Here is a 22,817-nt window from a genome sequence, read left to right as displayed (position 1 = left end):
TAGGAATTTGAAAAATGAAGATTAATCTTGTTTCTGATTTTTTTTTTCTAATTCTGTTGATTGACATTTCATGATCAATTTGGTTAAGGTTTTCTAATTATTGTTTTTAAGCACGGTTTAAAGATATATAATTTGCTCTCTTCATAGCTGCCTTAGAAATAACTAAAGTAGTTTTTGACTTTTGATATTTTGAAAACTATGTCATCTACCTGGTTAAAAAAAAAATGAAGCTGGACTTGAATAAACTTTTAGCTTTGATGGAAATTTCAAAAATTAAAATTAATGTTGTTTTGATTATTTTTTCTATGAAGAGAGCATATTATAGATTTTAAAATTTGCACTCTACACAGCTGCTTCAGAAAAAATAAAAATATTATTTTATTTTTGATTAAATACTCATATTCATGCTTAAAAAAAAAAACTTGAGGCTGGATTTGAATGAACTTGGAAAAATAGACAGTTGCTGCCATCTACTTTAACTCAGATTAATCGTGTAAAACCCAATAGAAATTTTATTTGAATCAGTTTTTTATAGCTGATCTATTTTTTCTTTATTAATGAAGACAGAAGAATCACTTATCAAAAGGGCATAAAAGGCATATTAGTAAACATTATTTTTTTTTATTTACTTCTACTCTGTGGATTATTTAGCCGCTATAGCCCAAACTATTAGACCTAACAGTTCTAGCTATTTTATAATCTTAAAAAAAAATGAATAATTTTAACTTTCAAAAGGGCGCCATAACTGTATTTATATGCGTTATTCTTTCACCCACTTTTACTCTGCATATTATTTAACATATTTATGCAAATTCATTTAAGTTTAAATTCCTATCATTTGTAGCTATTTTATGGTCATTAAAAATAGTTTGAAATTATTTTGCCTTGCCGCCTTAATATTCAGAGCTACCGACTGAATATTTAGTAACTATAATGTTGAATATTGTAGAAAATTTGCTCTACCTAGGTTGAACATAAAAAGAACCTCTTTGCCAAATGATTTTCGTATAATTCTGCTAAATTTTCCAAAATCTTATTTTAATGCTAACACTGTCTGAGATATTTTGTGATCAATAGAAAATGATTTAAATACTTGGTCATCTACATACTCTTAGTAAATTTTAGATTCGAAAAAAACTAACCTATAATTCAAACTCTAATGGATATTTCTGTTTGTTAGCATTGCGCATTTGGTACTGCCAAGGGTTTCAACTGCTGTTTCCCATTAAAGTGACAAAATTTTCTTTTAATAGTTCTCTACGTTTTTTACTAGAAAACGATTAAAATAGTTTTGACAAATTTTAAATACTAATTCACATGCCTACTTTAAGAAATTTTGAGGCTGGACCTGAATAAACTTTCACCTTGAACGTAAATTAAAAGAAAAATTGAAGATCAATGTGATTTTCGATTATGTTTTCCAATTATATTTGGTGACACTGCACTGTTAACGACGTAAATTACTTTTAATTCCTGTCTAAGAAGCATTAAAAATCTAAAATTTGTTCTCTTTCAAGTTGCTTCAGGAGTAACTAAAATAGGTCTTACTAATTGATACTTTAAACAAAAATTCATATGTCTACTTTCAAAAAATATGCGGCTCGATTTTATGTAAATTTCATTTTAGATAGAAATCCTTACAAATGAGGAGTATTTTTTTATTATTCTTTCCAATTTTGTTTGGTAACACTTCACTGTCAGCACTTATAAGGGTTTTAATTGCCCATTAAAGTTTGTTGCCCATTAAAGTGCTACAATTTACTCTCTACTAACACTTACTACTATAACACTTACTAGAATATAAACAAAAACCCAAAATGATAAGGAAATGACATAAGTATAAAACCAAAATGTTAAACTAATACAAAGCTTTAAAGACTAATTCATTTGCCTACTTTCAAAAAATATGAGGCTCGATTTATGTAAATTTATACCTTAGATAGAAATCTTTACAACTGAGAAGTAATGGTATTTTTGATTATTCTTTCCGATTCTGTTTTGTAACGCTACACTGCCAGCACTTATAAGGCTTTTAATTTCTGTTTACTGCGCATTAAAGTGCTACAATTTACTCTCTTCTCAGTTTTATATACTCTTCGTTAGAAAATCATTAAAAAATTTAAACAATTTAGAAACTATGTAATCTGCCTAAATTCTGGAAATTTTGAGGCTGGATTTAAATAAACTTTTACCTCGGGTGAAAATCCTAAAAGGTGAGAATGGATCATGATCATGTTTCGATTATTTTTTCTTATTATTTATGGTAGCTTTCCACTGTCAGTACTTCAAACGGTTTCAATTTCTGTGTATTAAAGTGATACAATTTACTCTCTTCATTGTTTTTAGATAACTTCGAAGACCACACTGCCTTTCCATGACGAAAGTAAAACAGTTCAAAATAGGGATGAAACCTTTTTATTGACAGTGAATAGATATACAATTATTTAACTGGATATTTCGAACACATATACAGTGTTTATCATCAGCAGTAAAACTAAAAGGCATGAAATGTCTTTTCATGTTTTTTAATTTCATGTCTTTTAGTTTTACTGCTGATGATGAACACTGTATATGTGTTAGAAATATCCAGTTAAATAATTGTATATCTATTCACTGTCAATAAAAAGGTTTCATCCCTATTTTGTACTGTTTTACTTTCTTCATTGTTTTTATACTCTTTGTTAGAAAATGATTACGAAATTTTAACAATTTAGAAACTATGTAATCTTCCTAACTTTCAAAATATAATCAAAATATTCAAAATAAACTTTTATCTCGGATGAAAATTCTAAAAGGTGAGAATTGATCATGATCATGTTTTGATTATTTTTTCTTGTTATGCATGGTAACTTTCCACTGTCAGTACTTCAAACCGTTTTAATTTCTGTTTTATTCGTGTTAAAGTGATACAATTTACTCTCTTCATTGTTTTTACACTCTTCGTTAGAAAATTATTACAAAATTCTGACAATTTCAAAACTATGTAATCTGCCTAACTTCCAAATAATTTGAGGATTTAAATAAAATTGGATTTAAATAAACGTTTGCCTCGGATGAAACTTCTAAAAGGTGAGAATTGATCATGATTATGTTTTGATTATGTTTTCTTGTTATGCATGGAAGCTTTCCACTGTCAGTACCTCAAACGGTTTTGATTTCTGTTTTATTCGTATCAAAGTGATACAATTTACCATTGTTTTCTATAAATTCTATGTTTTCTATATTCTATATTCTATGTTTTCTATATTTTCGTTAATTAACGATTACAAAATTTTGACGCTTTTGAGTAATCTGCCTACTTTCCAAAAATTCTGCGACTGGAAATAAATAAACTTTTTTACTTGGAAAAAATTTGAAATTTGAGGAATGATCCTCATATCAATATTTTCTTATTTTTATTATTAAAATATATTCTTATTGTTTTCTTTTCGTTTTTATTATTTCGTTTATTATTTTCTTTTATTATTATTATTTTCTTATTCGTTTTATATCGTTTATATTTACATTTAGAAGTTATATCGTTTTATTATTTTCTTTTCGTTTTATCATTTTCTTTTCGTTTTTATTATATTCTTATTCTGGATGGCAACTTTGTACTGTCTATGGTGCTAAGAGTTTTAATTCCTATCTAACGCATGCTAAATTGCTAAATTGGCTCTCTTTACACTTTTCTATGTTTTTTACTTAAAAAATGATTGAAACAGTTTTGACGTCTTTGGATAGAAATATTCTATTAGCTGAATCAAATACCTATTCATAATTTATAACAATGAGGAATAAAGCAGTCTGATGATCCAAACTGTTTTTTTTTTTTAGTTTTTTTTGGTCTATTTAACGTAATATACAAAAATGTAAAACATTACAAGTATAAATCACTACGTTAGTGAAAATAATTTAATTTTTACAAACGCGTAGTGATTACCTACATAAACATTATTAACGACATCCTAAACTAATTAAAAAAAACACCTTCTCCCAAACCCCCCATGGCAACCACCTCCATGCAAATACAACTACAGCAACCCCCACCTCTTCCACCCACACCTCTCCCTAGCCCTAGAACCCAATCGCATCCCCCCACCCGAAAAAATAAAGTGAATATCTAATTGCCCAAGAAATACTCTTTTAATATGTTTTTAAACTGTGGGAGCTGCTCAATCGCCCTAACACTCACAGGAAACGAATTCCATACAGAAGGGCCAAGATACTTCAAAGTAAAACAACATCTTACACTATTTTAATCTTCACAACCATGCTCTCCCAAACACTTCTTAATTTTTAATTTAGTTGACAAATCCTCTCCCCTCCCTGAAACCACACTATTCTTCTTTTAGAAATCTATCTACTGTCTTAGTATAATGAGTTGGATTGTGCTAAGTAATTTGTCTTCTACAGAAATGAAACTAATCCCTCTATAATTACTACAATCACTCTTGTTATGTTTCTTATAAAGAGATTGAATTAAAGTTTTTTTTCTGAAATCAGTAGAATATTTCCCAATATTTTAAAATATAAAATCTTTAGTAATTCGTTTCCAGTCTTGCAAACATCACATTTCAAAAAAGTATTTATTGTGGTGTCAGTACCCAAGGGCTTACTATTTTTCAATATGCCCAATGCTGTTTTTTATTCCTCCTCTAAAATAAATCTGCCTTCATTTCCAAATTATTGAAAATAAATTTTCAACAATCTAAAAGCATTAAAATACATTGATATGTTGTATACTGATTTAAAAACTAAATTTTGACCATTATATAGAAAAAATGTAGTCAATTCAAGTCCTATGGAGAATGTCAAAATTATCATGTGCTGTCATAAGATGATAATGATAGCAATATGAATAATTAAATCTTTGCACAAGTAATACCTAAGAATCGATTTTAATCATCCACTCCAGGCAAAAAGTTGAAACAATGCAAGCAATATAATCATGAAAATATGAAGTTAAAACGAAATTTTATAAATGAAAAGTATAATAGTAAAAAAACAACAAGAATTCTAATGTAAATAGCATTGAATTTTAAGCGTCCGCACCAAATAAAGAAAAGAATCAATTTACCTAAATGCCTAATCTACCTAATTTACCTCGGTACTTGCTGATTTTGCCTAATTTCGATTTTAATTCATCCATCCTAGGCATGCAAAGGTGTGGACCAAAATATTGGAACCCTCGCTGTCTTCGTACAGAATCAAGTTCCGTTTATTTGACAATAAGAAGATATTAAGTTTCATTGGTGAAGTTTTTTTTTATGAAAAACATGAAGTTTAATTAAAAATGTAAAATAAAACACAAGAAGAAGAAAATTTGAAATTTTAAAAAATTTGAAATTTTAGAAAATTTTGAAAACGGCATACTCTTTGCTGTTATTCCGAAACATGACAAGAAATAGTTTGCTCCTGCTCAAGAGTGAAAATTCAGCAGTGGTGGCTCTGGCCTTTCTTCTGCCTGAGGCAAAATCTTGATTAGCGTCCCGCCTTTGTCTCCCACAAAATTTTCAGGGCAAGACTTTACAACATTTGCATTCATTAACAAAATTATTTTCAATTTAATATTTAATTATTTTTTTTTTATTTTCGTTATTGATTTCAATTCGATTTTCTAATTATTATTTATTTTATTGTGTACTTATCATTATTTAATTATTTTTTATTTCTTAATTTGTTTTATTTAATTAATAAAATAAATTTTCTAAAATTACAAAATAAATATATCATTAGGTTATTTATTTGAAATTATTAATCTCTGGTATTTCTGTACCCCGGGCAAGTGCCCCCTCTGTCCCCTCTAAAACCGCCTCTGACTTTCAGGCTGGCAAGTTAAACAAGTTGGGGAATTTCATGAATTTTTTTTTAAATGCTTTTAGGTGTGATGTTGAATATAGTGGAGAAAATTGCGAAAAGCCCGAAGCAAGCTTACCTGACACTTTCCTTGAAAATTTTGAGAAGAAGATCACCTCCTCATCAGTTGTGTCAAAGGTAATATTGTCTAGCCATCTTTTTACCAGAGGCGGTGTTAGCGGGTTTTGGTGGTCTGACAAAACCAATTTAGATATTCTAATTATTATTTATTTCATTATTTAAATTTTTTATTTCTTATTTTTGTTTTTTATTAACAAATTAACATTTTAATAATAATTTCTTATCAAATAATTTTCAATTTTCAACAAATTATAAAAGCTTACCTCACACTTTCCTTGAAAGTTTTGGGAAGAAGATCACCTCCTCATCAGTTGTGTCAAAGATAATATTGTCTAGCTAGCTTTTTACCAGAGGAGGTTTTAGCGGGTGACAGAAGGGGCACTTGCGCTGGGGGCAGAAGTTGTATTGGTGCAAAATTTCAAATAAATAATCTAACGGTTATAATCATTTTATCATTTTTGAGATTTTTTTTTTCAAATGAAGTAGAGGGCACAGTTCAAAACTTAAAATAATTAACAAATTATCAATTAATTAATCTATTAAATTAAAAGTTAAAAAACAATTAAGTAATGTTAATAAAGTAAGATAAGATAAGATATTTATTTAAAAAAAAAATCACTATCACAAGCCCTCAGGGGGCCGAATTCGGACTTCGGAGTCGACTAATTAAACAAACAAAGCAAAAAAACACTAATAATAATGAATAATCAAATTATGTATAAAAAATACAAATCAGAAAAAAAGTAAAAAAAATATAAGTCAGAAAAAAGGGAAGGGGACAAAAAAAAGTCAAGAAATAAACATATATATATCTACAAATTAAAAGGGACACTAAAAAAAAGTCCAAAAACTCACAAAAAAAGAACGAAGTATAAAACACACGAAAAACGCATATGGCTTAAAACGGAAACTAAACCAAAACAGCGGGGGGCAAGCAAATTAGTGTAACGACCTAAACACCTCACATGAAAAAAAGAGGGGGGGGGAAACTAGTTGGCTATTTTATTTATTTTTTCTGTGATGAAGGGGACAAAGGTTTTTTCATATCTGGAAGTAACGCAACGAATGGGAGACAAAACTGGGATAGGCTCAGAAACAGCTCGAGGCTGTCGTAATCTGGATGGTGAGTGACGTTTGGGAAAATACTTGCCGTCCGAGGGTTCGTTATTGCATTTTTTGAAAAACGGAGGCACAACGACGACCTCCTTCGCTCAAGGGTTTAATTATAATGACAATAATTAAATTAAAATAATTAATATTAATTAAATAATTTGAATAATAAATAAAAACGTCAATCTTTTAATTAATTAATAAATTGAAAATAATTTCGTTAGTAAATAAAAGTTTTGTCAAAACTTGGCCTAAAAATTTTGTGGGAGACAGGGGGGTGGGGCGCTAATCAGGATTTCACTCCAAGCTTTAAATAGACCAGAAACACAACTGGCTTTCACTTGACTTTTAATTTTATAACCCATAGTCCATAGTGTTATTTTTATAGTGGATAGTGATAGCCCCAGCCCATAGAGATTTTGCTTGAATATTAAACATATACAGGAAATATTACACAGTCAATTATTTTGAAAGTCTACCAAAAGTGACAGAGTAGATGAGATTCACTAAAGCTCAACTTAAAGAGTATGGGTAACTTACAAGATTGGGAGCTGCTCCTAACGTCGACCAAAAACCTCAACACCATCTGGCCTTTGGTGATACTCGGCATTTTCGAGTGTAATAATAAGAAAAAATTAATTTAATTTGTGCATTTGGCAAAATTAGTGAATTAATAATTGTCTGATCTCAGTTCCTGACAGAAAAACGATTGCAAAGATCATTCCATCAAACACTAGATGGCGGTCATGCGTTTTACCAACACTTGTGCCAGTTTCGTCCCTTATAAGTTACTCATACTCTTTGGTTCAACTTTATTTGGTAAATATTTAAGTCATATACGTTCAGAGTATCCTTTGAGACAGAATTACCAAGGCCCGTTTCAGCCAATTGGTAAAAGCGACAAGAATTTAACAAAAAACGTAGCACTATTATATGCGTACATTTATTATTAAATGTACATAACCTGATCCAATTTTTCCTTCTATTATTCATCTTTCTTTTCCGTTATTTTTTACATTTATTATTATGTCATTTATTTAGCCACTTTATTTATGTAAATACCACTTTATTATGTCACTTTATTTGGTAAATATTTAAGTCATATACGTTCAGAGTATCCTTTGAGACAGAATTACCAAGGCCCGTTTCAGCCAATTGGTAAAAGCGACAAGAATTTAACAAAAAACGTAGCTCTATTATATGCGTACATTTATTATTAAATGTTCCTTTATATAAATTGAACAACATTTTGTCAGCTAGGTTTGACCAAGCTATAAAGATGGCAGATTCGTGGAAATATCTTTATATGCTCTTTTATTTGTTTTTATTGGTTTTGAATCTTTGGCGCCTAGTAAATATTTCTAATTAGAAATGGAGTGTATGCTTGTGAATTAAGTTAATGCAACTGCTGCTGGTCGACAACTATTTGATCGGCCTTGTTTTATTTGAATTTTTATTGTAATTTCTATTTTTACTGGGTCTTTACTTGAAGCAATCAATAAACCTTCTGGAATGAATGAATGAATGAATGAATGAAATTTCTCCCCTCTGTCCATTTGTTCGCAAGCTTTTGTCCAATAAGTTTCAAGTGAATCAGTATACTTTTTCACATAGACCGGGAAAGGGGTATACTCATCTGAATAAAATCATTATCACGTCCCACTGGCTTAAGTCTCAGGCCGATCAGAGAAACAAGCATCTGCTTAAATTGATATTGAAAAGCTGGGAATAGGGTGGGTTAGAGGGACCCCAGGGTCATTTTGTGGCTTCAACAATACACACTGAAAACCTTTTTTTATTCTGTTTCAAATAAGGTTCCACACGCCGATCTTTCAACTAAAATTTTGACGGTGGGGCTGTGTTGGAGAGTAGGTGCTAGGTCTTTCAGTTATATGTCAGTTTTATGGAGAGTTTAATAATGACAGGTTGAGTTAGGTCAGATCTCTAGCCCATTAATGAGACTCAAAACTTAGATATCATTTCCTCAGCCCACACTGCCTTTCTATGACGAACAAATAAACGTTCAAATGGGGAATAACATATGTTAAAACGATCAGGAATTGGGTTAAAAACCTTAACCAATCTAATGTAACCAAGTCTAACCTGCTACCCTCAAAGCTTGCGTAGGATTGACGAAGCTGACCGGAGATACTAATTGAATTCAAGCAGAGAAGAATGTATTTCAGATATTCAACGTCGTGTCACTAACGATATTCAACGGTGAATGTCGTCACTAACCTTTTTTTCCTTATTATTATGAGAACTAAAACACATCTGGAAATGAGGATTGTTTTCAGTTAAGTGCAAGTTAGGTTCCGGTCTGTAGAAGGGGCATCAGCCTTACCCTTCTTAGTTTATTCTTGTTTGAGTTTGACTTAGTTATTAATTGTAATTTCAGTTCACCTCAGGTGTTATTCATTCATTGATGGTGAATTTTTGGTAGTCATATGCTAAAAAATTATTTGATTATCTCTACCCATCTTTAGCTTAATGTATGTCTTTACCTTTCTTTATTCTCCGGTGTTAAGTTTTGTTCAGCAAAATGTTGAAAAAGGAATTGATGATGAGATGATTAAAAAGTTTGGTACAGAATTTTTTGACGTCGATGATATTGTGAATGCGAAGAAGTGGCTTGGGTCCAAGATATATCCAGATGCTTTATTTCAGAAGCGAACTGGATTGAAAGTGCCACTAAGTCATTTAGGAGATATACTGGATTTTATCAAGAAGGGCAATACAGATGATTTCGACATCCCGTTATTTTGTATATTAAACCCTAGTGAAGTCCCATTGATACCAGCTACAGCTCATCCTGCTCTCTTTTCGGGAGTAAACGAGCTACGTATCCAGCTAAAAACTATTTCTAATCAGTTTGATGTGTTTTCCAATCATTTCCCGCCATTACCACAGCCTGGAGCCTCGAAACCTGCCGGTAACCACTCTACTATTGTTGTCTCTGAATTGCCACCATCTATTAGAGATCCGACAAGCCGCAAAGACTTTATCGATCAATTAAGTGGTCATGATTCGGTTGCTAGTATTCGGCCGGTGGGAGATAAATTGTTCGTAAACATTGAAAAATCGGTAGCTTCTGATTTCTGTGAGTCTGTGAAGTCTGTAGTCTCGGGTATTGGCACGAAGATTCTGCAGAAATGTTACCTTGGAATTATAAAAGGAATCCCGCTATCATTTAATGCTTCCGAATTCAAAATGCACTCAGGAGTCGTTGACGCAAACCGAACTGGTTTGTCCCAAACTATCAAGCTAGACTTTTCAGATTTGTTTGCAAAACGTGACGCTATGAAGAATGGAGTAAAAATAGGTTACGAGATTTTCAGAATTTATGATTCGTAAGTGTACCGCGATGTTGCTTTAAGTGCAGGTCTCCTGATCACTTTATCAACGATTGTACCAGTCAGTTGGAAAAATATGCGCTGCGCCGAAAATCACATTTTTTCGAAAGATGCGCCCTGTACAAATAGACCTAAATGTGCAAACTGCGGCGATTCTCACACTTCATATAGTCTACTAGCTGTTGGGGTGGCACTTCGCGCCACCCCAACACCTAGTTGGTGGGGCGCTTCGCGCCCCCCAAGCCCCCCCGCGCGCGTAAGTCGTTACGCGCCATATTAGTTACGCGCCATTGTAGTTGTGTCCCTGTGTCCCACCTGTGAATAGAGATAGATATAAATATATGTTTTTAACTACGTAAAACATGCGAATATACAACATTCTTCGCTGTCCCATTGTCTGTGCATATAAATAGATTGTCAGGTTTACTGACTCTTGAACATGCAACATATAATTGTCCATGGGAAAAACAATCCGTATTCAGATCTATACCTCATTATTCTAATGATGTGTCCCTGTGTCCCGGTCGTCATTTATGTTCCCTGTGTCCCGGTCGTCATTTGTGTCCCGGTGTCCCAGTTTGTAATTTCTCTTTGAGTGTCCCGGTCGTCATTTATATTCCCTGTGTCCCGGTGTCCCGGTCGTCATTTGTGTCCCGGTGTCCCGGTCTGTAATTTCTATCCGAACAATCCCTGTGTCCCGGTCGTCATTTATATATCCCGCCTGTGCCCCCGGCGTCCCCGTTGTAGTTGTGTCCCTGTGTCCCGGTCGTCATTCATATTCCCTGTGTCCTGGTCGTGATTTGTGTCCGGGTGTCCCAGTCTGTAATTTCTCTTTGAGGTTCCCGGTCGTCACTTATATTCCCTCTGTCTCGGTCGTCATTTGTGTCCTGGTCTGTAATTTCTCTTTGAGTGTTTTTTCTTTTTAGTTTTTTTTTAATTTTTTACCTTTTTTCTTTTTTCAGTTTTCTTTTTCTTCTTTATTTTTCAGCGTCACTATGAAGTACATATCGACGAACCTTTGTTTTTTTAACTTAAATCTGGTAGGCATTGATGACCTTATCCAAGTCGACAACTAATTTCATGACGTCAGTCAACACAGAAACATGACGTCACCTGATCCACAGATCCACAGACAGACAACTTATTTTTATATATATAGAGATTATGTCCAGTCCTCAAGTCTTGTATTGCGACCGCTGTGAAAAAATGATGTCACAAAAATTCTCGGTTATTTCGTACAATATAAATGGAACACGTCAAAAAGAGCACATCATTGACGAACTTTCGAGTAACTATGACATCGTTTGTCTTCAAGAGATCGTTTGTTACCGTTTTATCTTCAGATAATACCAACTTGTTGAAACGGAGCGCAAACCATATTACTTTTGTGAGTGCTGCAAGATCTACGTTTGGTAGACTTTCCGAAGGCCTCGCCTGTATACTTAGACGTAGCTCTTTTTCATCCACGACGCCTGTGCTGTTCCATAGTGACGTATACCTCTTGGCCGTGCGAATTGCCGATTTAATACTTATTAACGTGTACTTCCCTTGTGATCGTAAGTCAGTTCAATCACTGAATAAGTTTGCCAAGACCTGTAGTGTTTTGAAAGAAGTGACAGAATCCGCATCATCTCTCGGTTATCAATTTGTTGTCACCGGGGATTTTAATGCTGATTTACTGAATTCAAATATTCGGTCTGATATGGTTTTCGATTCTTTATCTGAGTTTAAGCTAGTGGATAAGAATCGTCCGTTTTCTTACATCCATCATTCTGGGAGCCTTACTAATATTGATCATGTTCTTTGCTCTCCCAATTTATCTGTTTCGACTGTTTCTGTACATGAAATAGAAAGCGATATAGACCACCTACCAATTTCCTTCGTGCTTGGTATTTCTCTGTCGCAAGATAGTTCTAATAGACGTGGGAATCGTAGATGGTTTACCAGACGAAATTGGAATAAGGCTAATTGGGCTCTCTATATTTCTACCCTTACAGCTTTTTTGTCTAGGGTAAAAGTTCCTTTTCAGCTACTTCAGGTTGGATCTAAATTTGTAAATGATAAGAATTTTCTGAATAAATATTATTTTGATATTATATCATGCATGAAGGAAGCTGAGAGGGTGGCTGTTCCCGAAGAACTTGTTAAATTTAATACGCGGAAGCCTGAATTGTCTTGGGATCCAGGTCTGAAATCAGTGAAAAATAAAGCCAAATTTTGGCTACGTATTTGGGTTTCTTGCGAACGACCACGTAGCGGTGTAGTATTTCAGGTTAAACAGAAAACTAAATTAGAATATAAAAAGTATTTACGGTCTGCAAAATCTAAAATTTGCAAATTTCCGTCAAGTAATTTCGATTGGAAAAATGTGGTAAATTCAAATAAAATCGATGACTCTTCGTCAACAAGTAGCCCAATTAGTTCTGCTGCTTGGTGTAAATATTACGACCAGATTTTCAACACTATAAACCATTTTATTCATGCTACTTTTATGAGGTTTCTTATTTCTGCGCTTCCCATATCACTCCACCAGAACCAGATCCTCCCAGTTAATTTAGTTTCGGTGGCACAAGCTATAAAGAAGCTTAAATCTAGCTCTATTGTTGTGATGGTATAAGCGTCAAACACCTAAATGTTGATTGTCCAGCTCTAGTCCAACATTTACAACTTCTGTTTCAAATGTGCTTATGCACCTCGGTTGTGCCTGAAAGTTTTTTGTGTGGAACAGTTACTTCAATCCTGAAAAGAGGAAAGATCCCGACTGAGTGTGCATCTTACAGGCCTATAACGGTTTCCTGCAATATAAGCAAAATGTTTGAGTATCTTCTCCTGCCATCAGTTAATTCTTCGGCATATTTTGGTGAAAATCAGATTGGGTTTTCAGCTGGGGTAGGTTGCCAGCAGGCTCATCGAGTTTTGGCTAATGTTCTTACTGAGGCTACTAAAAAGGTATTCGAGTTACATTTATGTGCTTTGGATCTCTCCAAAGCCTTTGACACTGTTACGCATTCCCAAGCTATCTTTTCCCTTTTTAGTCACGGTATCAACACATCGGTAATTTTTCTTAGATATTGGTATTCAAATTCCTTTTTGCGGATTAAAACGGATATGAGGGTTTCAGATAGTAAAATTCCAATACGACGTGGGGTCCGGCAAGGTGCTGTCCTCTCCCCCTCTATTTTCAAACTTCGTATATCATATGTCCTTTCCTCTATCCCACCTACTTGCATCCTAAATTCTGTAAATATTTCTTATCTTGCCTTTGCGGATGATATTCTTTTGATCAGTAGGACTAAAAAAGGGCTCCCTTTGTCTGTTTCAACAGTAGCATCTAAGCTTCATGCGATTGGACTTTCTCTTAATCTTTCAAAGTGTGAATATCTTTCATATAATAGCAATATCACTACTCCTCTAATCTGTGGGTCTTTTTCTATCCCGTCGGTTTCTTCATTTCGGTGGCTGGGAATTAACGTTAGTAAAACTCTAAAATCCTTACGGACTCTCACTGTTGCTGATTGCAAGAAGAAAATCCAATTAAGTTACTCTAAAATTGTTGCTAACCGAGGTAGATACAATAGAAAGTCTCTTGCTAAGTTATACTCGTTTTTACAGATCATTCGGTTTTGTTTCTTTCTGGTATTTACCCTATTTTTCATAAAAAAGATATCAGTTCAATTCGTTCTTATTATTTCCGTTTTCCCGTTTTCTATTGTATCTGCCTCCATGGTATAGGAATAGGAGCCTCATATCTATTTATAGTTTTCCGGATATTGGGTCGAAGCTCACAGAGCTTGCTGGTAAAATACCCCAGTCTACTTATAAGTATCTATCCGCCCACGGAGGCCTTACTCGTTTGCTTTAGTTTCTTGTTTTTTCTGTTTTGTGTAGTGTTTGTTTTGTTTCTTTTATTGATACTCCGCTTTGATTTTTTGTAGCGGGTCAAAAATAAATTATTATTATTATTATTATTAAGGTGTCCTTGATATATTGCTAAGACGTCTTCTTGACAACCAGCATGGAATAGTGCCTTTTGATTTAGTTTTTAGGCAACACAAGGTTTTCGTGAAAGTTTCCACGTTACATCTTTTTCTAGTCCTAAGGGATCCCACATGGATATCTTGTCAACAAGGTCTTTTTTGACAACGTGTATGCTCGTAAGCTATTGTGATTCAATTCAGTAGTAGTAGTAGTAGTAGTAGCGGTAAGAATAGAAGTAGTAGCAGAAGTGGTTGCGGTATTGATAGCTCTGGAAGTTTTAGCTTAATACTGTAAGGTGTCACCGCTATATTGCTAATACAGTCCTTTTATAACCTGTATGTCCGTAGCGTGTTGTGATTCAGTTGAACACCGCCCTACCCATTTCCTTAAAATTTGACAAAAAAAAAAATGAGTATTAGGAATAGTAGTAGTCATTGCAGCAGAGGTAATACTAGAAGAACATTGCGAGTAGTATTAGTGATAGCAGTACTAGGATTAGCAGTAGTAGTAGTAATAGTATTGACGAAAAAATTTAATCAACAAACGATTCTGGAATGTTGTAGAAATATCAAAATTATTCCTAATCCTTAAGGCATAATTTTCACTTAAACGCTTTACAAGAGTTACAGCTCACACATAAATTACCGCTAAAAACATTAAATCATATTATTAAAGAGAAAAGACACGGAAGACATGTAATCTCCTAAGAACGAAAATCACTTGGAAATTTTCTGTCCCAGAATTTGTCAACTGATGATTTTTTTGCAGATTGTTAGGATGGAAAGGAATTTATTTCACCATGATTTCCGTACTTCAAAAGAGATTTGACAAATTTGCAAGGTTGAAATATCAGTCTCAAATGTAAACTGGGTCAACCCAGTTTACAATCTTAAGATAAGTCTTGGACCTGCGATTGTAAATATTTCATCTAAACTTTTTTTAACACACCCTAGGAAGACAAAAAAATTATCTGAAACTAAAACTTAATTTTTGTTTCTTGATATTCTTCATTTACAACAAATTTTTCATCTTAATATAGGCATACGGTTTTTAGAAATCCAACTTAGGGATTTTTTTTCAATAAAATGAAACTCTTGGTTGAAAGTAAACATAGCCATTTATCAAGAGCAAGGAATAAGTTTCTTTTTCCTTTTATTAAAAATGAGAGATCAAGACTAAGTTTAAGATATAACTTCCTGAGATGGCTAATAAATATAACTACTTGATTTAATAAATGAGTCACCATCACTCTATACATACAAAAAGAAATTGAAAGAGATAGTTCTTCCTGCCTATAGTAGTGGGGACTGAATGTAAAGTGATTTATTTATAATTTAGTTTATAAGTCCCATCCGTGTCTATGAGTCGATTTTTTTTCCGCTTCTTCTCTCTCTCTCTCTCTTTCTCTCTTTCTAGGCACTCCGTGTGAGCTATTGAGGTGTAATTCCTTCTTATTTTTTCTCTCTCTCAAAACGAGTTGCTTCCCTGTCTCCTTTGTATAAGATTTATGTATATCATTTCTTGTTTAATAAAGTCAAGTCAAGTCAAATAAAAAACTTAGCTATGTTGAAGAAAAAGTCCTTGAACAGGGGCCAAAATTCTCGTTTTTAACGAAACAGGTTCAAGTTGCAGACTTGTAGCATCTTTAGAATCCTCTCTCTACAAATGTAGTGCTCTTGTTTCAAACCCAGATACAGTTAGATCTTGTTTGATTAACATTCTTTACACCCTTTACAAAACTTCCTAATTCTCCACATAACGCAATGGAAAAATCATATGACACAAAAGTTTTGAACAACCTCCATAATGACTCCTCAATAATAACACTAAAGCCGATAAAAGCAGCTCCTTTATAATTATGAATGAAACTGATTATGATAGTAAAATTCAGTCACATTTAAATGATACAAGCACTTATGTTAAATCAACCCATGACCAGACTGATCAATTTGCTCAAAAAGTTATAAGAGAAATAGAAACTCTGAAAGAAAATGGCAGAATCACTCCACAGTTGTAAAATAAATTTCTCCCTCGGGGTGATTTTTGCTCAAAGTTTTATGGATTACCAAAATTGCACAAACAAGGCATCCCTCTAAGACCTATTGTAGCTAGTACAAAATCGCCTGCCTCAAACATTGGAAAATGGTTATGCACTGCATTTAAACCATTGCTTCACTCCCAGAAATCTTAAAAAATCTCCAAAAATATAAAAATTTCAGTTGATCTTGTAGAAAAATTGAAACAGATAAAAATTTCTGAAAATTTCATATTAAACAGCTTTGACATAGTTTCCATGTATACTAGTATTGATGTTTCAAAATCTGAGCTATTATTTCAAAATAAACTGGAAAACAAATACCATCTAATCGAAGAGTCAGCGATAGGTCTAGACATTGATGTTCTCATGCATTTGGTTAAATTATTTAACAAATATTTCATGCACTTCCAGTTTCGAGATTCTTATTTCAAACAGTTAAGGGGCCTTTCTATGGGAGCACCTCTATCAGGCCTACTCGCAAATATTTTCGTCGAACATCTTGAAAATAGGGCCCTGGATTCGTATTTTCTTAATCATGTGTTTTGGGGACGCTTCAAAGATGACGTAATTTCAGTTTGGAATTACGACGAAAGTGAACTTAAAGATGTCCTGGAACATTTAAATACTTACGATAAAAACCTGCAATTCACTCTAGAGACTGAAACAGATGGAAAAATACCTTTTCTAGATGTATTGATCATACGTAGTGTGAATAAACTTGATTTTCCGGTTCACAGAAAACCTACGCATAGTAATAGATACCTTCACTTCAAATCTAACCATCCTCCACAGGTTAAAAGAGGCGCGGTAATGTCTCTTGTGGATACAGTACTTGATATCTGGTCAGAGCCTTATATTAAAAAGGAATTAAATTTTATTACAGACATACCTTTTGGCAACGGATACCCAATTTCTCTCATAAATACTGTTATTGCTCAAAGATTAAAGATACATTCTTCTAAAGCCTTAATCCCACACCAGTAAACGATTCGAATAGATAAGATAAGATTTATTCATCACGAAACATAAAAAAGGGGAAAATGAACGAGCCACTTACTCAGAGAAAAAGAAATCACTTACTCACAGAGAGAAGAGCAAAAAGGAGAAGAAAGGAAAATATAAATAAAATAAAAAACTATAGAAAACAAAACTAAATAGACTAATAGATTGAATAGACTAAATTAATTATGTTGATCTATAGATAAAATAGACTCCAATGAAATAATAAGGAAATATATATGCATACATACACGCATATACACATATAAAAATAGATAAAATAATTTCTAAGAAGCCAATGAATTTTTAATAATTTTTTTGAACAAACCGAATGAGTGGCACCTTCGAGCTGATTCGGGCAACTTATTCCATACAATATAACTCGCAATTAAAGGATTATAGTCTGACCTTACACAAGGAGTAAAAGGAACTTGAATATGATTTTCGGTATTGCGAAGCTTATAATTATTCTGATCAGAGGTGAAAGATGGCGGAACACTTAGGGGACGGGGGAGGTCACCATGAAGCTGAGAAAAAGTAAAACATGCACACGAAAGAATATACAGTGACTCGAGATCAAGTAATGGGATAACTCTTGAAAAGTTAGTTTCCTTAATGAGGTTTCTAGCTTTATTATAAACCTTAGAAAGTGGTTTTAACAGTGAAGGGATAAACCCACAAGCAAGGTTTACCTAACTTATATTCCGAAAATTACTTCAAAACTGAAAAAAGTTTGTTTAAAAATAATTTACGTGTTGTCTTCACAAGTTATTTAAATATAATGAATTTTTTCAATTCTGGTAAGGATAAAACCCCAGTTACTCGTCTAAGTGAGGTGTATCAAATACCATGTAATTGTGGAAATTATTACATTGGTCGAACCCACCAAAATTTAGGAATAAGATTATATCAACACAATGAGTGTATTGAAAAAGCATTAAAATATAAAAATAGCTCCATATCTTTCGATTCAGCTTTAAGCTATCACATTTTTGAAAATCCAAACCATTATTTTCTATTTGACGAAACAATTCTAATTAGCAATGACCTAGGAATCAAACAAAGTGTCCGCGCGGCAATCGAAATCAAACGAAACTTAAATAATAATATATGCCTAAATAGAGACTTGGGTGAATACACACTCAACTCTATGTATACAAAATTAATTACAGAAAATAATCTAATTCAAAATAAAACAAAAATAGGAACCGATAAAAACAAGCCCAATCCCAAAAGAACTACAAGATTAGCTGCAGAGAAGGCAAACATCGCCATAAGAAATTATTCCAATTTTTAATAAATACAGTTACTGAAATGAATAAACCTTTTTAGCTTGTAAAATGTCAGCTTTTATCCCACAGTCTTGGCTGAACTTTTCGTTAAGAAGTAATGATGGCTAGGCTACTTTGAAAAATGGATTTTTAACTAAGAACTTTTATTGTAAGTGTGTTATTGTTCATTATTTTCTTTGCTGAAGACGGCCCTTAGATATAGAGCCGAAATATTCAAATAGGTTTCATTCGTTCACTGTCTTGGGGAAAAAAGTCCTTATTATTCTCTCTTCTGTATTTGTAATAGTATTAACGTTTGGTCTTTTTTTCTACTCCTCTTAACATTAATTTTCAAAACCTATTCTAGCACCCTGAACTCGCAAAACCTTTGGGAGTTCATTCATTTTACTCACACCTTGATCAAGGATGCTTAAATCACCAGCACAATCTAAGTCCAGGAGAGTTAGTTCTCACCTTTTGATTCCGTAGTCTCCTATTGCCTTTGCCCTGCTCCTAAAGACAAAGTCCATCAAAACACTCATACAGAGGGGGATAGAACGTAACCCTGCTTAACTCCTGATTCAATACAATACCTGCTGCTAACCTCATATCCAACCTTAACCGCAACAGTATTATGCTCGTAAATAGCACTAATCACTGTAATTTATGTGTCTGGTATACGGTACAAGGATAAAACCTTGACTAATGCTCTTCTATCAACAGAATAGAACGCTTGATCATAATCTATAAAACTAAAAACCAAAGGTATTTGACAACTCAGGCACTTCTCAATTATTAACCTAAGAGTGAAAATTTGGTCGACACATCCTCTACCTTTTCTAAAACCGCACTGTCCTTCTCTTAAAACTTTTTGTACAGTATCTCTCAGTCTAAAAAGCATCATATTACTAAGTAATTTGCTATCTACAGAGAGTCTAGACTAATGCCTCAATAATTACCACACTCACTCTTATTACCTTGCTTATTCAGTGGTTTAATTAAGGGTTTCCAAAAATCGTTAGATACTCCGCCATTTTCAAAAAACATATTCATAATCTTCAGTAACTTATTTCTAACCTCAGAGCCATCATATTTAAGAAGCTAATTTACCACACTATTGTTACCTCGAGCCTTATTTTTTTTTAATCCCCTCATATCCTTCATATCTAGAGTATAACAAACTTTTTCATCTTTCTCTATATATTTTCAGGGAAATCTATGTCGGTTTAGCACATTCTCATAATGTTCTGCTTAACTCTCTTTAACTCTTTCCTTTTCACTAATTGTGGCCCTGTTCCTATCTATAACTGGTACAAGTTCGGATTGACAAGTTCGGAATATCATTTTAACTTATGGGTCATTTTATGTCCAAATATTGTATTGGTTACAACTAGATTGTTATACCTACAAAATTGCGAAAGTCTGTGGTCATTACTGTTTTCTTTTGCTACATCAAATTTACCTAGGCTAGGATGCCATCTATCCCTATTTCTACCGTCCTGGGCGTTAAAATCTCCCCATCATTTCCTGAAAGTTCCAACAGCTTAGCAGTTGTAACACCAGTTAGCAGTTCCAACACCTTAGTAATACCCTCAGCCTTAGCAGTTATCGTAGTTGCAGAAGTAGTATTGGTGGTGGAATAAACAGTAGTAATACCAGTAGTAGTTGTAGTAGTAGTAGTAGCACAAGTAGTAGTAACAGTAGTAGGGCGTATATATTGCCTTTTGGTCAATTTATCATCCCCCCTCATAATTCCCTGAAAGTTCCAGCTTATTACCTAAATCATTCCTTATATACGTCCTTTTGACAACCCACATGCACATAGTGCGTTTTGAATCAGTTCAGAACTCTGCTCAGCATATCTCGAAACCTTTACCTAAATGCCCTCGGCCTTTTTGGACACAAGAGGTCAAACATGCCCCCATTTCCTAATAACAGATACTATTATAAACAATAGGCAAATTGTATAACTTACAATCCTTGTTTCAAGGGGTGTAGGGTTTTGTCATCCCCAGAGACACGATTATTGGATCCATCAACTATGCTGACGAAGATAGCTATTTCAAAGTTTTAATCAGAGGTCTTGGGTGAAAAAAAGTTCACGGGAAAGGGGCTCGTTGCCCTCCAATTGCTTTTGATTCTAAAAAAGGCAGTAGAATTTTCAATTACCGATTGAATGAGGGGCTTCCAAAATTTCTACGACAACTCCTCCCGTCTTGGTGAAAAAAATGGTGAAAACATTGTGCCCAATTTGCTTTTCACATAGGCAGTGCTACTGCGGTGGGAGAAGGGTTTGCGAAGGGAATAGGTGCATTAAGAGGAACAAGGGTTTCACTTCATTTGAACGGCCAATATAAAAATACAAAACACTATTCAATGTCATACAAAATATAAGTATATTTTTGTCCCCGTCCCCAAAAAAAAGAATTGTGTTACATTTTAACGCTTTTATAGGGGAGCGAACTATCAATTTCTTCAGCGTTTTGGGTGAAGTGTTTGTTGTTTGAGCTCTTGAATGAGCAACCGTCTATACTAATATTTTTCCAATAAAAAAAAATATGGGCTCCGACGTATTTTTCCAAGAAAATTCTCCGCCAAAAATTCCCCCTCGAAGATTCTCTCCAAATTTAAAATTAACCAGCCAAAGGTAAGTTAAGACAAGTAAAAGAACGAAAAAAAGTATATAATTGTACATCAGCTATTATTAAGGAGAGATGGTGGGCTATTGTGTCAGGGAGGAGGGCGTGTCAGATGCCTAATAGAGCGCAATTTCAACGCCCAAATTGTCTAAACTTCCCTGAACCTACAGATAATTTAAGAAGGGTATGGGGAAAGGGTTTGGAATTAATCTCCCTTTATTTCACATAAGCCTGAATAGGGTGCTGCGGGGTGATGCCTAACTTCTTACAGAAAAATGTTTCTGATATTTATTTGGGTTTCATTTAACTGAACTAATTTGCTTCATATTTCAAAAAAATTATTCACAGTGATGTTTAAGTACGCATCTGCTATTATGAAAGGGGAGGGGCTGATCATTTTGTTGGTGGGGGGGGAGAGACAGATGCATCAAAGAGTGCTTTTAGACGCCAAAACATCCTAAGTCTCACTTAGCCTTCAGGCAAACAAAAAATGAGTTTTAGAGAAGGGGAGATAGAAATTGATATCTAATTCCTCTTGATTTACGGAAATATCTATGGTATATGTATAGATTTCCAAGAATATCTATGGTGATGATGGGGGATCAATAGTGCTCCTCCTGTTACGAGAACCGTTTTTTATGTGATATAAAATATCACATTCATAGATTTACCGGCATAGAGATAGGATAGACAAGACGGCGCTTCACTAATCTTACCAGAAAGTATCGTGGAGGGGGGGGGGTGGCAAATTCTAAAAGTAGCTTTGTTTTCAGCAAGTTCAATTGGTAATATTTCTCTTTCGCTGTTTATACATACTTTTTTAAATTGTTTAAACATGCGTATACTGTGCATTTAAGCAATTTCCAGGTATTTCGGTTTGGTTTCGTCTATTAGCTTTATTGTTAGAGGTCAATAGCTCTATGGGTTTTTTTTATGAAATCCAGAAAAATATTTGGAGAAGAAATATGATTTAAATTTTTTCTTGTTATTATACTGAACTCAATCAAAAGGTCAACAAAAAAAAGGGAAACGAGAAAAGCAGCCATGATTATATAAAACCGAATCCTTTTCGCCTAAAATACATTGGAATTTTTTTACTGAAATTATATTGACTTTATATTGAAATTATAATGATTTTATATTGAAATTATATTAAAATTGAATTGATTTTATATTGAAATTATGTATTGAAATTATATTGATTTTATATTGGAATTACATTGAAATTATATTGATTTTATATTGAAATTATATTGGAATTATGAATTGAAATTTAGTGAAATAGCTGAAGCGCCTTTCCATGTGACTGGCGGGAACCTTTGATCAAGATCCAGGCTTTCATCCACTGCTCCATCACGTGGTATAAGCTAAACTAAATTTTCTAAGAAGTTGTTGACATGTTTTGTGTAATAACTGATGTGCATTAAGTTCGGGTTCAACATCTAGGTAACCCAAGGGTAAATTGGCTATTGTAGATCTAGATTTAGGTAACTTCGGCTATTACCTTAAA

At 33.5% G+C, this 22,817-nt stretch overlaps 1 protein-coding gene across 3 annotated transcripts in view; it reads left to right on the top strand.

The window, feature by feature from the left end:
* LOC136035685 (reelin-like) overlaps positions 1-22,817 on the top strand; it is a 538,294-nt gene that overhangs the window by 52,682 nt on the left and 462,795 nt on the right. For all 3 annotated transcript variants that reach the window (XM_065717615.1, XM_065717614.1, XM_065717616.1), the window contains exon 9: positions 5,865-5,976. In XM_065717615.1, the coding sequence (XP_065573687.1) occupies positions 5,865-5,976 (112 nt within the window). The remainder of the gene's footprint in view (positions 1-5,864; positions 5,977-22,817) is intronic.

The sequence above is a fragment of the Artemia franciscana genome, chromosome 14, assembly GCF_032884065.1.
Source record: "Artemia franciscana chromosome 14, ASM3288406v1, whole genome shotgun sequence".
NCBI classification, from domain to species: Eukaryota; Metazoa; Arthropoda; class Branchiopoda; order Anostraca; family Artemiidae; genus Artemia; species Artemia franciscana.
The sequence above is the reverse complement of the archived record's forward strand: the minus strand, read 5'-3'. Positions and strand labels throughout refer to the sequence as shown.